Source organism: Pongo abelii, chromosome X (genome assembly GCF_028885655.2).
Source record: "Pongo abelii isolate AG06213 chromosome X, NHGRI_mPonAbe1-v2.0_pri, whole genome shotgun sequence".
NCBI lineage: Eukaryota > Metazoa > Chordata > Mammalia > Primates > Hominidae > Pongo > Pongo abelii.
In genome coordinates, this window is record NC_072008.2 from 124,291,919 (window position 1) to 124,312,574 (window position 20,656).

General features: G+C 41.1%; 1 protein-coding gene across 4 annotated transcripts in view; it reads left to right on the forward strand.

The window, feature by feature from the left end:
* The window catches only part of DOCK11 (dedicator of cytokinesis 11), a 194,651-nt gene that overhangs the window by 44,768 nt on the left and 129,227 nt on the right, over positions 1–20,656 (forward strand). For all 4 annotated transcript variants that reach the window (XM_024240998.3, XM_054544996.2, XM_054544994.2 and 1 more), the window contains exons 2-6: positions 2,074–2,190; positions 2,275–2,364; positions 2,860–2,942; positions 4,663–4,732; positions 5,361–5,456. In XM_024240998.3, coding sequence (XP_024096766.1) covers positions 2,074–2,190; positions 2,275–2,364; positions 2,860–2,942; positions 4,663–4,732; positions 5,361–5,456 — 456 coding nt within the window. The remainder of the gene's footprint in view (positions 1–2,073; positions 2,191–2,274; positions 2,365–2,859; positions 2,943–4,662; positions 4,733–5,360; positions 5,457–20,656) is intronic.

Consider the following 20,656-nt stretch of genomic DNA (forward strand, 5'->3'; position numbering starts at 1 on the left):
CTTTCTAAATAATCTACAGGAAACTCTGAGATGCCCTTCAGATATGGAAATTGGGTATAGCTGTGACCTGTTGTGAACCATGTGTAAAAACTATTCTCAACTTTTCTATGGATGTAGTGATACTAGAGACTACCTCAAATACTATGTACAAAAATACAAGTGTAATTCCGATGCTATTATAATATTAAGTCAATATAAATTATATTTGGGGTTTTTATACAGTTTTTATTATAAAATTTTAAGGAAATAATTTCATATGAAACATCATCATTAAAAATTACTACTGTCTGCCCAGCTTGGTTTAGAATAGAGTGTTGAGACATGGCTCTGGTTGAATCTGAATATCTCAAAGTTCATCAGCAATTAATGACTGGATGCCTACTGTGTGCCAGGTATTCTAAGTGCTGGGATTAAAGAAGTAAACAAATAAAAGAAAATCTCTGCCTTCAAATAGTCAGAGAGGTGAAATAGATGGTATATCAGATTGTGGTAAGTTCAGTGAAGGAAAAAAAATGATAGGAAGGTAAATAGTGGGATCCCATTCCCAGTTCAGTACCATGCACATGAGAATCTTGGTATATTTCTTTCTTCTTCTTTCCGTCCCCTGCTCCCCGGCAGTTGCAGGGGTCAGGGCTGGTGGTGTGCACGCATGACAGCTGTGGGTGCATGTAGGGTAATGATGGCCAGTGGTGGAAGTCAGGGTCACCTCATATGGCTGTGGGGGTTGGGGCTTATGGCATGCATACCCGTGACAGTGAAAACTAGTGATGATAGACATTGAAGTCAGTTGCACGTGTACACACAGCTGCAGGGTCAGCCATGGGTGTGCAGAAGTGGGTACCGTCTTTGTGTATTTCTGAGGGGAAAAAGAAAAGCAGAGCCTTTGCAGTCACAGACCTGGGTTTGAATTCCAGTTCTGAAGGCAGGCAAGTTACTTAACCTCAGTTAGGTCCAGAGTCTCTGCATCTGTAAAATGGGGATAATGATTCAATCTGTTTCATATTGCTATGAGTGTTATGTGAAAAAATGTACAGAAAGCACTTAGCACAGTGCCTGGCATATAGAAAGGGCTCAGTAAATGGGAACTGTTACCATTACTCTTATTATGTTACATCCTGGCTTTCTTAGCATCACTGACCCTGCTTCTTGTTACTTTAGCTTCAGTCTGGGCCCTAGTATCAATGGCCAGCTCGCCTAGAAGTCCAGCAGGGATCCACTGACTTTGTCACCTTGAACCTCACCCTTTCATAACCTGCCCACGGGATCAAGCATCTCTAGTATCTATGCCTGCCCCAGCTATGCTGGAACTTAGTATGCCCATGGGACAGTGTCCCTGGTACAGAGTAGGAACATGAATGTTGATACTTTCTCCCCCAACATTGCCTAGAGAGTAGTTCAGATGCAGTAAATACCAACAGGCAGACTTCCAAGTATGCCACTTTTTGTTTTACTTAAAATTCAATAATTTTTAGAAGGCACACAGATTAAGTAGAATAACACAGTTCTATTTCTCCAGAACTTTTTTTTTTTTTTTTTTTTTTATGGAGAGACAGGATCTTGCTCTGTTGCCCAGGTATAAGTGGCACAATCACGGATCACTACAACCTCAACCTCCCAGGCTCAAGTGATCCTCCTGCCTCAGCCTCCCGAGTGGCTGGGACCACAGGCATGAGCTATCACACCCAGCTAATTTTTGTACTTTTTGTTGAGATGGGGTTTTCTCATGTTTCCCAGGCTGATCTCTAATTCCTGGGCTCAAGTCATCCACCTTCCTCAGCCTCCCAAAGTACTGGGATTACAGGCATGAGCCACCATGCCCAGCCAGAACTCTTTATTATTAGCAAGGGAATGTGTGTTTGTGTGTGTGTGTGTGTGTGTGTGTGTGTGTGTGTGTATGTGTTTGGGGTGTGTGTCTAGCTATGAAGAATATTTCTCTTGTGAAAGTGTCTCAATTAAGTACTTAAAAGTATCAGTAATCCCTTCTTTTGAGAAGTAGCGTATCTTTAGTACATAGAAAGGAATTTAACTCTTGTGAGTTTGAGCATAATAACTTTATTTTTGTCTCTTATAAAGGAAAAGGCCAAAGTTGTTGAGCCCCTGGACTATGAGAATGTTATTGCCCAAAGAAAAACCCAGATTTACAGCGACCCCCTCCGAGATCTGCTTATGTTTCCAATGGAAGATATATCTGTGAGTTCACAAGCACTTCTTTAAAGAAACAAACCCCTATTTTTCAAGCCAGTTCTTACAGCAAAAATGTTCTTTGTGTTCTAGATCTCGGTGATAGGTCGTCAGCGCAGAACGGTGCAGTCTACTGTACCAGAAGATGCTGAAAAGAGGGCCCAGAGTTTATTTGTTAAAGAGGTAAGAGGCTGAAAGGCCACAGAAGAATATTCTTCATATATTCAAAATATATACAGTATTTATATGTCTTTATGTATTTGTAACCTGTTTATAAATAAATTAATGTAAAGTATTTAAAGTAGTCTTCCTTTAATGTAAAGGTAAAATAAAATTACTAACATTAACTGTCCTAAATAACAAGTCTATATGATGTTAACAAGTCTATATGATGATAAAGCTTAAACATTTCCACAAGGTGCATATGACCTTAGTGTTTTCCTTTTGGATTTGAATACTCTTTGCACTGAGAGTCAGAGTATTCAAAGGGCATATGAATTGGGATTTATTGCCACCAACTGGGTAAGAGAGACACGGTTAATCCATAAAGGAAGATCCCAGTACCAGTAATTGCCAAATGGTTTTAGAAAGCCTGTCGGCATAGTACCAGACTTTTAAAAAGTGGATATATATGTACTTTTCCTATATTTCAAATTCAAGATTCCTATTTTCTTTCAGTGTATTAAAACCTATAGCACAGATTGGCACGTGGTAAACTACAAGTATGAGGACTTCTCTGGGGACTTTCGAATGTTGCCATGGTAAGTTTAGCATTCCAGGGAAACATGCAACAGGAGAATTATTAAGCTTTTTTACCTTGTTAAAACCACTTGTGAGGCCAGGTGCGGTGGCTCACGCCTGTAATCCCAGCACTTTGGGAGGCCAAGGCAGGCAGATCACGAGGTCAGGAGATTGAGACCATCCTGGCTAACACGGTGAAACTCCGTTTCTACTAAAAATACAAAAAATTAGCCGGGCGTGGTGGCAGGCGCCTGTAGTCTCAGCTACTTGGGAGGGTGAGGCAGGACAATGCTGTAAACCCGGGAGGTGGAGGTTGCAGTGAGCGGAGATCGTGCCATCGTACTCCAGCCTGGGCGACAGAGCGAGACTCCATCTCAAAACAAACAAACAAACACCACTTGTGAAACCTTTCAGTTATAATTTGTAATAAAGCAAATCTTCAAGTAACCTGCATGTTTGGTTAAATGCAGTGTTTTGGTTAATTGAATAGGTTTTAACTTTCCTCTTTGAAATTCTTTCCAAAATGTATGAGAGCTCACTTTTTGGCTTTAGTGAACCTGTATTGATCATAAACTAAAATATAGCTGATGGTGGATAATGTAGTGAGCATTTTCCAGTAGTGTCAGTGAAAAAGCTTGATGATAATTAGTTCAGTTTGATGAACCTAGCCATCCCTTGGAAAAAGTGCATCTCTTTCAGTTGAACTGAAGGAATGGCATGAGCACACTGGCCCAGGAGCCAGACTGTTGGGGCTCAAATCTTATTTCTACCACTTACTAGCTGGATGACCATGGCTCAGTCACTTAACCTGTTTGAGCTCTCCATTTTCTCATCTCTAGCACTAATTCCTCACAGAATGTCATATGGGAAATGTTTTTGGAACAAATAGCAGAGGAATAAGACATTTGTTTAGCCTTTTGTAGTTTTCAGAGCACTTTCCAAAAGAGGAGAAAACTGAGTCCTATGTGACAGCCTGGTCCTTGGGGGAAAAAAAAAAAAAAGAAAAAGAAAGCAGAGTCCTAAAATGAACAGTCCAAGGTCATACAACAAACAAATGCAAGAGCCAGAATTACACCGTTGCTTTTTTTTTTTTTTTTTTTTTTTTGAGACAGAGTTTCGCTCTTGTCACCCAGGCCGGAGTGCAGTGGTGCAATCTCGGCTCACTGCAACCTCTGCCTCCCGGGTTCAAGCGATTCTTCTGCCTCAGCCTCCTGAGTAGCTGGGCTTATAGGCACCTGCCACCACACCCAGCTAATTTTTTTTTTTTTTTATTTTTGGTAGAGACGGGGTTTCACCCTGTTGGCCAGGCTGGTCTTGAACTCCTGACCTCAGGTGATCCACCCGCCTCTGCCTCCCAAAGTATTGGGATTACAGGTTTGAGCCACCACGCCCGGCCTGTGTTGCTTTTTGACCCGGGGAAGAAGAAGTTCTGCCACCACTAACAGCTCTGGCACAGGTTCCTTAGCAACTTCTGCCCTCCCTAAGTTTCTGGGCTTAGTTATGTCTTCGCTGCTGGCCACATATGTGGAAATCCTTACAGAAACACAAACTTACAGTAAGTTTACTCAAAGGGGAGAATCTGAATTTGGAAAGGAGAATAGGATGTCTTGGCATTTTCTCGTTTGTGAAAGAAATCTCATCTTGCTTTAACTGTTGTCATTATTGTGTTTTTGTGTTGTTTTTCTTTTTTTTTTTTTTTTGGTCTGTTTAGTGTCTAAGGCAGTTCTCTTATATTTGCAGTAAATCTTTGAGGCCAGAAAAGATTCCTAATCATGTATTTGAGATAGATGAAGACTGTGAGAAAGATGAGGTAAGAATGGGGGCAACAGTGGGGGTAACTGTGCTAGTTTCCTCATGGTCACTTTGCTGAAAAAGATTTCAAAGGGAATTTCTTGAGAAAATATGAAGGAAATAATTATTTTGGAATGATCTGTGGCCAGCTTTCAAACTGGGTGCTTTTCAATTTTTTTTTTAATTACTGTATTTCCAAGTAGGGTTTAGGAAAAAAATCAAGTGAGAGGGGCTATGATTTGTACATAAACATGTTCCCCCACCTGTGGGACATGCTTGTGGAGTTGCTTTTCTTGAGTTGGGCATGTGATGTGGTGATTCATCTGGACTCTCCTGCCTGATAGATTCCTCTTGGGACAGATGGCCCGGATGTCTGTGACATTTCGAGGTGCAGTTCAACTGTTTTACATAATGCAGAAGGTTTCCCAGAAGAGAGCCCATACCATTCAGCAAATACTGAGTGCCTACTGTGTGCATAGCACAGAGCCTTTCATTCTACAGTCAACTATTTTAAATCCTCACAGGGAAGAGGGGACTTTAAGTTTTAATTAGGAAATGGACAGGGCCTCATTCTGTGCCCCTAAATGTTTCGCTATTTAGATGGCAGGCTGGCTGTTGTTTTACTGATAATTTTTGTTCTATTTCAGGACTCATCTTCTTTATGTTCTCAGAAGGGCGGTGTGATAAAACAAGGCTGGTTGCATAAAGCAAATGTAAATAGCACCATCACAGTAACCATGAAGGTAGGAAGTAGTTATTATATTATTCCATCATTTTAACGATATTGGCATAAGTGGCTAAGTGGCCTATCTGGAAACAATATTCATTTTACAAAGAGCCCTAGAAAAAAAAAAAAAAAAAAGGATTCTCACAGACGTATGGAATTTAAAAAATCTAAAACATCAGGATAAATTTAGAAGTGCAACTTTTTAAAGACATATAATGTAATGATTATCTGGTGAATCAGGATGTTTAAAAAGGAGGCTGTCAGTTGAAGGAAGAAAATAGCTTTGAAAAAGGGGCATCAAAGTTTCATATGTAGAAATGACCTTAATGAGTGGAAGGACAAGTAATCCATTTCTTTAGCAAATATTAATTAGGTACTTATTACATATTAGTCACTGTGGGGAAATATGTAGATATCTAAGATGTGGTCACTGGTCTCAGCCTCCAGACTAGACAAGAAATATACTATTTTAACTAGTATACAAAGCAGTCCTTTAGTGCAGTCAGAACAGCCTAACTAGAAAGTTTTATAGTTTGGCAGGATAGTGAGTTTGCATAAGGGGTTTAAGTGAGATAAAAGTTGAAACGTTGAAAAGGATAAAATTGGGCTGGGTGCAGTAGCTCACACCTGTAGTCCCTCCTTCTTTGGGAGGCTGAGGTGGGTGGATTGCTTGAGGGCAGGAGTTCGAGACCAGCCTGTGCAACATGATGAAACCCCATCTCTACAAAAACTACAAAAATTAGCCTGGCGTGATAGCACACACCTGTAGTCCCAACTACTCAGGAGACTGAGGTGGGAGAATCCCTTGAGCCCAGGAGACGGAGGTTGCAGTGAGCCAAGATGGCACCACTGCACTCCAGCCTGGGCAACAGAGGGAGAGTGTATCTCAAAAATAAATAGATAGTTTTTTTTTTTTTTTTTACAAAAAAGGATAAAATTGTGCAGAGCCTTGAACACCTTGGACATGAGGTTTACTTATTTGGGAGGCTGTAAAGAGCCATTAAAATCCAAAGGGGAAACAAGCTACATGAGGATTCTGAGCAGAAAAACAAATTATGCTCTGATACCAAATATAACTGTTCTTTCAGATATTCAATATAAAATCATGTGGTTTTCTGAGGATGATTCACACTTGCATTAAGTATTGAAGGTCATTCTATCTTTCACACAGGCTGAAAGTAGAAACCATGGGTATCTACCAAGGGAAGACTCAAATTTTATCTTAATTTAATATTTTGCCTGCTGCCTTCCCTTTGGTGATCATGTCCTGTTCTCACTTTCATTTCCAAGCCCTGAAAATAATGAATCCAAGTTGTAGGATGCTTCCTGTATATCGCTCGCATCTAAGCATGGGCCTCAGCAAGTGGTGATAATAAGAGAACCCATTTATTGAGGACTTAAAATGTACCAGGCACCATACTGGGTGTTTTATATTCTGTATCTCGTTTAATTCTCATGGCTGCCCTATGCAATAGGTACTGCTAACTATTCTTAGTTTATAGATTTGGAAAGTGAAGCTCAGAGAAATTCAATAATTAACCCAAGGTCACACAGCTCCAATGTTTCAGAGGTAGGATTTGAACCTAGGTAGGCTGATGTCAGAGCCTGTACTCTTAACCAGAATACTATCAGTGCTCGCCAGCTGAATGAGACTCAAGGGTTTATTACAATATATTTCCTGCCAGAGTTATCAGGTTCAGAAATGTACGTGTGAAGGTTACATTTCTGTGTGGATTATCAGAAAATGGTTGTATAGTTTTTGACTGCATTCCCCTTCCCACACATTCTCAAAATATTTAAATAGGGCCAGGCAGGGGGCTCATACCTGTAATCCCAGCACTTTGGGAGGCCAAGGCAGGAGGATTGCTTGAGCCCAGGAGTTCGAGGCTGCAGTGAGCTGTGATTGCACCACTGCACTCCAGCCTGGGCAACAGAATAAGATGCTGTCTCTAAATTAAATAAATAAATGCATGAAGGAATGAATGGTTTTACCCACATTTAAGCCTTAGCCTCACATTAAGTAAATGTGCAAAAATCTGGATTCATAAAATAAGATGTTAGAAAATTAATATCTTTACAGAATAATTCGCCACAGATTCCTTTAGTTTAATACCTTTCAACTTTAATTTGCCTTACAACTTCTAATTTTGTAGGAGTCCATATATTATAAGCCAAAAAGCACATGCTTTACATTTTCTCTCATAATTTGTGAAATACACATTGATTGATTGATGTGATAGGAGGAATTGATGGCCTCTCAAAGATGTCCATGTCTTAATCCCTGGAACCAGTCAATGGTCCCCTACATGGCAAAGAGGAATTAAAATTACTGATCGGCAGGAGGGACGGTATCCTCAATTATGTGGGTGGGCCCAGTGCAATTTCAAGAACCCCATAAGTGGAAGAGGGAGGCAGAAAAGGACAGTCAGGGAAAGAGATGTGAGTTCAGTCAGGGAAAGAGATGTGAGTTCAGTCAGGGAAAGAGATGTGAGTTCAGTCAGGGAAAGAGATGTGAGTTCAGTCAGGGAAAGAGATGTGAGAACAGAAGGAGGGCCAGAGAGAGATGCTGTGTTGCTGGCTTTGAGGATACAGAAAGGAGTCACAGGCCGAGAAATGCAGGCAGCTTCTAAAAGCCAGAAAAGGCAAGAAAATGGATTCTCCCATGCAGCATCCAGAAAGGAACATAGCCCTGCTGACACCTTGATTTTAGCCCAGTGAGACCCATGTCAGACTTCTAACCTGCGAAACTATAAGATAATAAATTTGTGCTATTTTAAGCCATCAAATTTGTGGTAATTTATTACAACAGCAATAGGAAACTAATACAATTAGTTAGGCAAAGGTTGATTGTTCAGCTTGTGTGTTTCTTATCCCTGAGCTTGGAAACTCTAGCACTAACAGTGGCCAGGCAGGAGCCATAAATTCATAGTGTGTGTGGTGGGTCCGAGGCAACCTGGTGACCACATAGTCCACAGCTGAAGGGGACAGCTGCCACTTGTCTCCAGCTAATTGTTGTTTTGCTGCAGCTGAGCTAGGCTCTTTGCTTTGCCTCTTTTTATCCTCAGCTGCTCATATTCTGGGTGTGTGTGTGTGTGTGTGTGTGTGTGTGTGTGTGTGTGTGTGTGTGTGTGTGTGTGTGTGTTGCTTTGCCTCTTTTTATCCTCAGCTGCTCATATTCTGGGTGTGTGTGTGTGTGTGTGTGTGTGTGTGTGTGTGTGTGTGTGTGATCATTAACATAAAAACTTTTTTTTTTTTGAGATGGCTCCTAGCTCTGTTGCACCAGGATGGAGTGCAGAGGTGCAATCTCAGCTCACTGCAACCTCCACCTCCCGGGTTTAAGCCATTCTCCTGCCTCAGCCTCCCGTGTAGCTGGGATTACAGGCGCAGGCCACCATGCCTGGCTAATTTTTGTATTTTTATTAGAGACGGGGTCTCACCATGTGGCCAGGCTCGTCTCGAACTCCTGATCTCAAGTGATCCACCTGCCTTGGCCTCCCAAAGTGCTGGGATTACAGGTGTGAGCCACTGTGCTCAGCCTATTTCTTTCTTTTTAGAACCTCTACCAAACATCAGGCAAAGGAAGGAAAAGAGGAATAAACCAAGTTAATTGGTCATATGAAGCTACACAACTTTTGTCTTTATTTTTATCATTTATTTATTTGTTTTTGAGACAGTCTCACTGTGTCGCCCAGGCTGGAGTGCAGTGGCGTGATCACGGCTCACTGCAGTCTGAAACTCCCAGGCTCAAGCAGTCCTCCCACTTCAGCCTCCCAAGTAGTTGGGACCACAGGCACATAGCACCATGCCCAGCTAATTTTGTTTGTTTGTTTATTTGTTTGTTGTTGGTAGAGATAGGGTCTCCCTATGTTGTGCAGGCTGGTCGCAAACTCTTGGACTCAAGTGATCCTCCCACCTTGTCCTCCCAAAATTCTGAGATTACAGGCATCAGCCACCATGCCTGGCTACTACACAGCTTAAAAAAAGTTAATAGGAAATACTTTGAAATGCAAAGGCCATATTGAGGTTTGGGAACTGTTTCTAGTTATGAGTTTCATTTATCCCCACTCTTTTCCATTATAAATTATGAATCTCCATTTTGGATTTCTGGGAGCTAAATATATATCCTTTACTCTTCTGATTTCATCTCCTGAGCCATAGCAGTAGTGTTGTATTTCAGAATTTGTCACAGCTAGAATGGGAATCAGAGGAAGGTTCAGCTAGAACCTTCTGAGGCATTTTGCCAAGATTACTTTTTCCTCTAATAATTGTATTTTGGGCCGGGTGTGGTAGTTCATGCCTGTAATCCCAGCACTTTGGGAGGCCAGTGTGGGAGGATCACTTGAACCCAGGAGTTTAAGACCAGCCTAGGCAACATAGCGAGACCCTGTCTCTACAAAAATGAACAAAATTAGTCATGTGAAGTGGTGCTCCCCTGTAGTCCCAGGTACTTGGGACGTTGAAGTAGGAGGATCACTTCAGCCTGGGAGGTCGAGGCTGTAGTGAGGCGAGATTGCGCTACTGCACTCCAGCCTGGGTGACAGAGTGACACCTTATCTCAAAAAAAAAAAAAAGTGTTTTAACTGTTATTTAGTTCAACATTATTGAAATTAGTTGGAACTGCAGTGTTGACACGTCATTTTTTCATGTTCTCTTTCTGTATCAATACAGGGCAAGTGAGTGTATGGGGCAGAGGATTGAAAAGGGGGAGCAGTTTTATAGTTTCCAGGCTAGAACTTGAAGTGAGGGCCAAAGCACAAGTCCAGGCCTATGAACCAAGGCACACAGGGAGAGTCTGGTTTGTACCTTTCAGTGCTCTGTTACAGGGTGGGGGATCATATAAGTTCTTCCTGCATCAAGTCTGGATTGTTTCAGGCATAGGAGGTTAAAGCTAAAGATGGGGTGAGCAGCTGACCCAGCTCTTGGATAATTGGAAAAGGCAGAGGCAGAAGAACTGAGACAAAGGGTTGACAGAGTTTGAGAGGAAAGTTTCTATGTATATTTTTTCTACTATGGTAATGTTTGAAGTGAAGAATACTAATGAAGCTTATAAGCAAGTGGGAAGATGACTCAGGTGTGCTATTATCTGAGTCATTTCCCCAATCCTGGAGGCAGGTTTATCCTTAAAGCATCTGGAGTTCCCTGCCCGCTAGGAACTCCAGCCCACACTGGTAAGAAGCATTGGTAGATTTAGCAACCAGCACCTCAGGGCCAGAGCTTGCAGAGTTGAGAGCAAAGAATCTTTTCTTTTTGGAAAATTCAAGCTTTGATAGCCCCTGCAAACTCACGGCAGACTAACTAGGAAGCAATAGCAGATCTGGTTATTAACCATGACTCAGTGGCAAATAACAGCCTCCATAAGCCAAGCTTCTTCCCTGTGTTTTATCTGAGCTTATTTGATGCCCTGTGGCTTGACACTGGCCTGCAGATCCCTCTGGAATTGCTAGGGAATAAAAGCAAGGCATCTTGGTGCCTTTTAGAGAGAGGTGTATGTTTAAGTGTCTTTATTCGTTAAGAAATTTCTAAATTTTAAAAATTATGTGCTGGGCACAGTGGCTCACGCCTGTAATCTTAGCACTTTGGGAGGACAAGGCAGGAGGATTGCTTGAGTTTGGGAGTTCGAAACTAGCCTGGGCAACATAGCGAGCCCTGTCTCTTCAAAAAATAAAAAAAATTAGCGGGGCATGGTGACGCATGCCTGTATTTGCAGCTACTTGAGAAGCTGAGGTGGGAGGATCGCTTGAGCCTGGGAGGTCAAAGCTACAGTGAGCTGTGATTGCATGACTGTACTCCAGCCTGACTGACAGAGCAATACTCGATCTCTTAAAAAAAAAATTACAATCAGTTTTTTGGAAAGTTTGAAATTACGCACAACTTTAAACTGATTTTAGAAATAGGTCTGAGTTGTTTTGCTGGACATTTTGACTGTTAGAAATAAAGGAATCTGCCCAGGCGTTCATGACCAGCCTGAGCAACATGACGAAACCTCACCTCTACAAAAAAATACAAAGGTAGTTAGCTAGGCCTGGTGGTGTACTCCTATAGTCCCAGCTACTCTGGAGGCTGAAGTTGGAGGATCACCTGAGTTTAAGAGGTGGAGGTTGCAGTGAGCCAAGATTGTGCCACTGCACTCCAGCATGGGTGACAGAGCGACACTCTGTCTCAAAAAAAAAAAAGGAAGGAAGGGAGGGAGGACTCTAACAGCAAGGAAGGGAGGAATCATATCGTGAGAGAAAGTGCAAAAATAAAACGAAGGAAAGAGTATTAGAAGAGACTCAGCAAAGTGCAGTTGCTAAAAGGGAATTAGAAGATTCCAACTTTATAAGATCTTTTAAGAAAGCAACCACATGGCCTTTAATGCAATCTAAATCATATAGCCAAAGTAATTTGTATATGGATTGCTGTAGACAGTTCAACCTTCCTAGCTAGCTTGCCAGCAAGTTTTACAAGAACATTCAAGTCGATAGTTCTTGCAATGACTTGCAATGCATTCAAGTCGATGGGCTGTAGGGAAAAGAGGGGCTGGTAGAGGAACTAGGCTGAGTTCTTCGTATTGGAAGATTATAAGACCCCATATTTATAAGATAAAAATTTATATTTTCCCCAATATATGGCTTTTCCCCTGCTCTGGTCAGTTGTTAAGATATAATCTGCACCACCTTCTGAAATGGGCATATTTTCCCAGAAGTGCTTGCTGAGTATAACCTCATTGTTGGCTGAGAAACTTGCCCTGAGGAGCCTGGGCTACAGGAAAGCTGCGAATAATGTGCATCACTCCACGAGTCACAGTGCTCCGTGCCCAAGCACTTCCTCTCACTGAAGAGGAGGCATCATGCAGTTCTTGCAGAAGCTCTGTTGCGCTGGGTGTGGTGGCATGTGCCTGTAATCCCAGCTACTTAAGAGGCTGAGTCAGGAGGATCACTTGAGCCCAGGAGTTTGAATTGAGCTCAGGAGTTTGAAGCTGCAGTGAGCTATGATTGTGCCACTGCACTCCAGCCTGGGCACAAAGCGAGACCTCATCCCTTTTTTTTTTCCCCAAAAAAACCCCCCAAAAACAAAAAACCAACGCTCTGTTGGTTGTTTGGGTGCAGTGAACATTTAGCACTTGTAATTTGCTTTGTTCTTGGTATTCAAGTTAAAACAGGATAAGCCTTATCATAGTGATTAATTTCGTCAATTTGTGGTTTCTAGTTAATGAGGATGTACCTTGCTGCCACTCTTCAATTCCTGCAAAAGTATTAGAGAGAAGTTTTAAGATGTCATAGAGAATACATGATCCTTTAGACAGAAACCACAATCCTAACAGACCCCTATTCATTTACATTCTCTCTTTCCCAAGTAGCTGCTAGAGACATCTGCTTTATTCAACTTCTTTTCATATCAATGAAGGAATTTAATGTGGGCTTAGATAGCTGTGATATTGGACATAGCCTTCCCCTGGTATTTAGAACTATTTCTCCTAAGAGATATAATGATATATGGAGGAATTTAATCTTCAGGGTGGTTTTTCATTTTTTAAAAAATTGCTGCAGATTCTTGGCCAACTCCTGGGACACCCACCTTTATGCATCTTTTTGGCTCAATTTGGTCACATTCCTCTAGCTCTCTCCTCCCCATTCTCAGCAATTAAACGCTGAAGTGCCTTGATATGATATCGGGGTTGCAAGTTCAACTGGTTGATGTATGACTCACTTCTAGTGCCGTTTAAAATTTTTTTGGCACAAAAAGAGCCATTTGTTATATATCCAGAGTCCAAAAGTCCTTAAATCCTTAACTCTTCCAGGAGGGATTTTTCCTCCTCTGCAGTGGGAGAACATCAAATCAAATGAGGATTTGACCTAAGAAAGCACATACAATATTAAAATAATTGCTAGGAGGTCAAGGTCACTATGTGTGTTAGAACAAAAGGAAGAGAAAATATTTTATTTTTGATATGTTAGTCCAATTGTATTCTACCAGACTGTCTCTTACAGCTAACAAATTGATTGCATTCATTTATTATGCATGAGATTTTTTCACTAATTTGTTTTTTATGTTTTGTTTTCTCTCATTCATATTACTTCTCAAAAACCATTTATTAGGTGCTTCCTATGTGTCAGACACTATTGGGTATCAACAAATTCATGATCAAATAGATAATTTCTTAATTTAATTTTTTCAGAGACAAGGTCTTACTATATTTCCCTGGCTGGAGTGCAGTGGCACAATCATAGCTCATTGCAGCCTCCAACACCTGGGCTAAAGCGATCCTCCTGCCTCAGGCTCCCAAGTACCTGGGACTACAGGTGCATCCCACCACGCCTGGCTACCAAATAGATATTGAATGCCTTGTTAATACAAGGTATTAGCATTGTGGAGAGTAGAGAGAAGTGTCAGATGTAGAGCTTAAAACCTTTTTGGGAAGGTGGGCTGGGCACAGTGGCTCACACCTGTAATCCCAGCACTTTGGGAGGCCGAGGTGGGCTGATAACTTGAGGTCAAAAGTTCAAGACCAGCCTGGCCAACATAGTGAAACCCTGTCTCTACTAAAAATACAAAAATTAGCCAGGCGTCATGTTGTGCACCTGTAATATCAGCTACTCGGAAGGCTGAGGCATGAGAATCTCTTGAACCCGGGAGGCAGAGGTTGAGGTGAGCTGAGATCGTACCACTGCACTCCAGCCTGGGCAACAGAGTGAGACTCTGTCTCAAAAAAACAAAACAAAACAAAAAACCACCTTTTTGGGGAGGTGAGACACACAATAAAAATAATTGTTTAAAGATGGTACAGTGACCAAGTGCTACATGAATCTAGATCATTGTGGCCTGGGGTCAGAGAAGGCTTCTTGAAGAAGGCGGGGCCTCGAAGGAAGTGAATCAGAAAGGAGAAAGTGAGTGTGCCAGGTAATATGTATAAGGCAGAATGGTTAGGTGAAGCTCAGTAGTCATGGGAGATGAAGTTGATTTGGTCCTTTGGTATCACCTTGTGCCTCCATTTCTCTTCTGTAATAGGGAGGGCATAACAGTAATGACCACACAAATTGTTACTAGGATTCAGTGAAATAATACAAGGAAAGCACTTAACCAGAGACCGTAATGCACAAAGCACCCCACAGATGTTAGCAATTGTTGTTATTTTATATTATTAGGATTGCGGGAGGGCCTTGAATGCCACTATCTGGCATGTGTGCCTTATTATGTGAGTAATTGAGAGTCATTGATTATTTGAGCAGTGACATGCCATGCTGAAATACATCTGATAAAATAATTTGTCTGTAATGAGAAGGGTGGATTGTAGACCCCTCCTATTAGACTTGGCTTTAAATCAAATAGTTGAAGAACTCTTCAGTGCCCAGATATGGTAGATTTAAGAAAAGCTATTTGATTTTTACTCAGTTTCTCAGTGGGTAGGAGAGTGTCATATATTAAAACTTGGGGCCAGGTGTGGTGGCTCATGCCTGTAATGCCAGCACTTTGGGAGGCCAAGCCAGAAGGATCACTTGAGGTCAGGAGTTCGAGACCAGCCTGGGCAACATGGTGAAACCCTATCTCCACTAAAAATACAACAAGCTTAGCTGGGTATGGTGACACACACCTATAGTCCCACCCACTTGAGAAGCTGAGGTGGGAGAATCGCTTGAAGCCAGGAGGCTGAGGTTGCAGTGAGCTGAGATCGTGCCACTGCACTCCAGCCTGGGCGACAAAGTGAGACTTCATATTGAAAAGAAAAAAAAAACAGAACAAACTTGATAGGACTGTAAATGACATGATGGAGAGAGGTGAGTGATATATCAGGTTGCCAACGTAGTGGTAGGGGTTCTTTAGCAGGATGAAGTTCCTGGCATTCTGGTGTCCTTACTGCAACTCAACTTTTCTAAGTCCTGTGGTTTTTTTCCCCATTGTTTCTTTCATTTTTGTGCAGAACAGTTCTAAGACCCAGTATGTCTCTGTCTCTCCTGCTTTCTCCTTTTCCTTGCTGGCTCTTCTATTGTGTTCTGTCTGAGACATTAGGCACGTTCCCTCACATCATTTCTACATTGCTCCTGGCCTACCTACTCTGCCTCTAAACCTTTGAAGCATCCTTTCTAAGGACTTCTGGTTCATGCAATTTAGCAGTAAATAATTACCCCTCTAGGTAACACACAATAGGTAAACACTCTTGGGATTTGTTGTAGAAGATGATAAAAGGTTCTCCTACTTGCTTTTCTTTCTTTCTTTCTTTCTTTTTTTTTTTTTTTTTTTTTTTTTTTGACAGAGGATCTCGCTCTGTCTTCCAGGCTGGAGTGCAGTGGTGTAATCTCTGCTCATTGCAACCTCTGCCTCCTGGGTTTAAGCACTTCTCCAGCCTCAGCCTCTCAAGTAGCTGGGATTACAGGCGTGCACCACCACACCTGGCTAATTTTTTTTTTTTTTTTTTTTTTAAAAATGTATTTTATTGTGAACATGGAGGAAGATGATTATAATCTGTTTTATTGTGTTTTGAACTTTAATAAAGGATTAAAAATTAAAAATAGAAAAATAATACAAAATAAACATGAATAGTAATACATTTTTAGTCAATCCCTTCTCACAATATTTGAAATGTGTAATGATAAAATGAATTTTAAGCCAGAAAGGGCACAAACTGATCTGTAATGTTTCTGGAGATAACCCAGTAAAAGCAGAATATTACCCAACAATCAAGATTGTTTTAATGTCCAAAAACATTTTACTGACAGAATTATACTGAAAATCTAAGTGATGAATTATTAAAGAGTAAAACTCACTTATCATTTTTTACTTTTTAAAGATAATATTTAACCTAATTCCAGGAACTTACTGTGTGACACACTCTTCTATATAATCAGTAGCACGCATTGACTTTCTGCTCTTTTTACTCCACTGATTTTGGAATTCACATTATTAACTGCCTGGTGCTTTTCTTTTTTAAGTGCAATGTGTTATGATGCAGAGTTAATTTGAACAATACTTTCTGAATCTTACCAGTACTTAAGAGAAACAGAAAAATAAATCATAAATCATTATTAAAGAGCTATTTTAGATTAAAGGGTACGTAAGACACGATGCTATGTGAATGTGTACATATATGCATCGACTTAAAAATGTAAAAATCAAAAGCAGGCAGTTACATCCTTTGACTTTTCAATTCTGCTTAATCTTAGTAGGACTTTCCCAATGCTTACGAAATGCTTATAAAACCTAAGAATCATCTTTTATCATTTTGAATACATTATTATTATTTTTTTTTTAATTTATTTAATCATAAGTTTATTTAATTTAATTTTAACAAGGGCTATGTTTAATAGTATGCCCTCAAAATTCCTTAAGATTTAGCATTCAGCTTTCACAATCCATAGTAAAATCTTTAATTTCTTTTTTTTTTTTTTTTTCTTTTATTATTATTATTATTATACTTTAGGTTTTATGGTACATGTGCGCAATGTGCAGGTAAGTTACATATGTATACATGTGCCATGCTGGTGCGCTGCACCCACCAACTCGTCATCTAGCATTAGGTATATCTCCCAATGCTATCCCTCCCCCCTCCCCCCACCCCACAACAGTCCCCAGAGTGTGATGTTCCCCTTCCTGTGTCCATGTGTTCTCATTGTTCAATTCCCACCTATGAGTGAGAATATGCGGTGTTTGGTTTTTTGTTCTTGCGATAGTTTACTGAGAATGATGATTTCCAATTTCATCCATGTCTCTACAAAGGACGTGAACTCATCATTTTTTATGGCTGCATAGTATTCCATCACACCTGGCTAATTTTTGTATTTTTAGCAGAGATGGGGTTTCACCATGTTGGCCAGGCTGGTCTCGAATTCCTGACCTCCGGTGATCCACCCGCCTTGGCATCCCAAAGTGCTGGGATTACAGACGTGAGCCGCCACCCCCAGCCATTTTCCTACCTTGAGGATACTAAGTGCTCCAACTTTCCTTCTTATGTTTAATCTTTGATGCAGTTGAATGACAAAAGGCCTTTGTTCGTGCTCCAGAAGGGGTTCAAAAAGGTTGTCATCTGGCCAGGCACAGTAGCTCACACCTGTAATCCCAGCACTTTGGGAGGCTGAGGTGGGTAGATCACTTGAGGCCAGGAGTTCAAGACCACCCTGGCCAACATGGTAAAACCCCATCTCTACTAAAAATACAAAAAAAAAAAAAAAAAAAAAAAAAAAAAAAAAAAAAATTAGCCAGGCGTAGTGGCATGCACCTGTAATCCCAGCTACTCAGGAGGCTGAGGCAGGAGAATTACTTGAATCCAGGAGGCAGAGGTTGCCGTAAGCCGAGATCACACCACTGCACTACAGCCTGGGCAACAGAGCATGGCTCTGTCTCCAGAAGAAAAAAAAAAAAAAAAAAAAAAGTTTGTCATTCCAACAGCTTGGGGCCTTCAGCAGACTTGGCAGGACCTGATCCTATAGAATCAAATCCTTTGGCTTGCTCTCTGTTTTATTGTTGTGGGTGGTCTGAATGGGCCACTCTTCAGGATCTGTGTTCCTCACTGAGTAAGGTGGGGCATTTTCAACTGTGTTCACCATCTAACAAAAATAATAAAGACAAGGAGGAGGAGAAAGAAGAGTGTGGGCATTACAGAGAAACACAATTCTGTTGGATGAAACCACTGGAGAATCTGCTGGAGAATCTGTGCTGGAAATGGGATTATTCATTCATTGTTTATTCATTTTGAAATATTTTATTGAGTCCAGGCATTGTTATATGTACTGGGGGGATAACAGCAGTAGATGAAACATGAAACTTCATGGGCTAGAAAGAGACGGCAAATAAAACGATAGATGAATAACATATTTGTATAGGGATCACTCCATGAAAAAGACATAACTGGGTGCTATGATGAGGGCAGGTGGTACAGAAGGCCTCCCAGAGGAGGGGAGATTCAAGCAAAGACCTGAAAGGAGTAAGAAAGTAAGCTGTGTGGATAGTGAGGAAAGAGGATTCTAGGCTGAGGAAGGAAGTACAGAGACCCGAAGGAGCTTACTTGAGATATTTGAGTAACAGCAGGTAAGCCAGTGTAGCTGGAGCAGAAAGATTAGAAATAGAGTCCAAGGAAGGCCGGGCGCGGTGGCTCATGCCTGTAATCCCAACACTTTGGGAGGCCGGGGCGGGTGGATCACGAGGTCAGGAGATCAAGACCATCCTGGCTAACATGGTGAAACCCCGTCTCTACTAAAAATACAAAAAAATTAGCCGGGCGTGGTGGCAGGCGCCAGTAGTCCCAGCTACTCAGGAGGCTGAGGCAGGAGAATGGCGTGAACCCAGGAGGTGGAGCTTGCAGTGAGCCGAGATCGCGCCACTGTACTCCAGCCTGGGAGACAGAATGAGACTCCATCTCAAATAAAAAAGAGAAGAAATGGAATCCAAGAAGTAGTCTGAGGCCAAATCCTGTGCAGTGTTCTGGGCTATGGTGAGGATTTTAGATCTTACTGTAAAGTAAGATGGGAAGCCATTGGAGGATTTGGGCAAGATTCTCTTTGTAGCCATTATCCTATTCTGATTCCAGTTCTATCAGTGACTTGCCTGTGTGAACCTTTTTTTTTTTTTTTTTTTTTGAGACGGTGTCTTGCTCTCTCGCCCAGGCTGGAGTGCAGTGGTGTGATCTCGGCTCACTGCAGCCTCCGCCTCCCGGGTTCAAGTAATTCTCTCACCTCAGCCTCCTGAGTTGTTGGGATTACAGGGGTGCTCCACCACGCCTGGCTAATTTTTGCATTTTTAATAGAGACACGGTTTCACCATGTTGGCCAGGCTGGTCTTGAACTTCTGACTTCAGGTGTTCCACCCGCCTCAGCCTCCCAAAGTGTTGGGATTAGAGGCATGAACCACCGCTCCTGGCCGCCTGTGTGAATTTGAATGAGCTCTTGGTCCCTCAGTTTGCTGTTAGGTAAAATGTGGATAATGATAATTACCCCAAGAGGCATTAAAAGAATTAGCTATTGGTTACAAAAGACTTGCAGCCTTCAAATGACAGATATGATATAGAGTAATTACCATTATTCTGTATGGTCGTTATTTTAACACCTGTCTTCTTTTAGAAATGTAAAAAATATATATAAACTTAAACCCTAAATAGCTGCATTGTGGAAATTTTTTAAATGTCTAGGAAGTTATGTTTCTGATTTCCCTTTGATTTCCATGGGAAAGATTTAGGATATTCCTTTCTTCTTTGCAAAAGATATCTTAAAAGCTTCTCAGAAGTTGAAACCCAATATATATCATAAAATATTAGAATGAGAAAAGATCTTACAATTTGTTGTTGGGCAGAGTCTGATTTCTACATAGAGATGACTTAAAAATATTCTTTACTGTCCAAACTGTGTGTTTCTAGCATATGAGAAATCATGTGGGGAGAGTAGCTTCCAGGCTAAGAAGGCTGCTGTGTTATTTGTTCAAGTTGAATGAAATTATTTTGTATATTGTGGAAGAATATGATCTTACAGATCATCTCATCTGATCTCATCATTTTACGAGTGAGTAAACTGAGAGAAGCAGAGTCTTGAGGACAATTTCACTGCTGGTTAGCAGGAGATACTGGCTGAGAATCAGTATCATAAGACTTTCAGGCAACTGCTCTTTCTGAGTGCTCTTTCAGGCATCATGTTCTCTCCCCAGATTCATAAGCTACCTACCCGAGTGTCACATTTAGATATAATTGCAATGTTACAGGAAGTGATTTGCTGTAATTTCATATCCCTTTCCATCTCCATTGTAATGATGTGCTTTGCTAATATTGGAAGTGGTGGCTGCCACAGAATTTCTTTGCTTGGTGAGGCAGCTGTATGTGAAAAAAAAATTTCTCGGACTATAATTTGACTGTATGCCACAAATGTTTTGTTCTGTATTTTCTCTTCTTCTGCCTCTCTCTTTGTTGCTGGCTGTTGACTCTGCAAGTGGATTCTATAGGCTGTCCCACTGAAGCGGCAGAATTTCAGTTTTAGATTTGAACAATTCAAATCTAAATTTTTTCATATTATTTTTTTCATGTTACTTTTAGCCTGAAAGATGTATTCTAATTTTGTTGTAGATAATTATTGTGATAACTTTAAAAAGCAATGTGTTACACAAAGTTAGTGTTCATTACATGTTATTCATTTGAAATGACCTCAGCATGTAATTCTAAGCCTTCTATTCCCATCATTTTAATGAGAGATGTGAACCATCGTCATGAAAATAAGCAAACAGGCCGGGCAGGGTGGCTCACTTTGGGGAGGCTGAGGCAGAAGG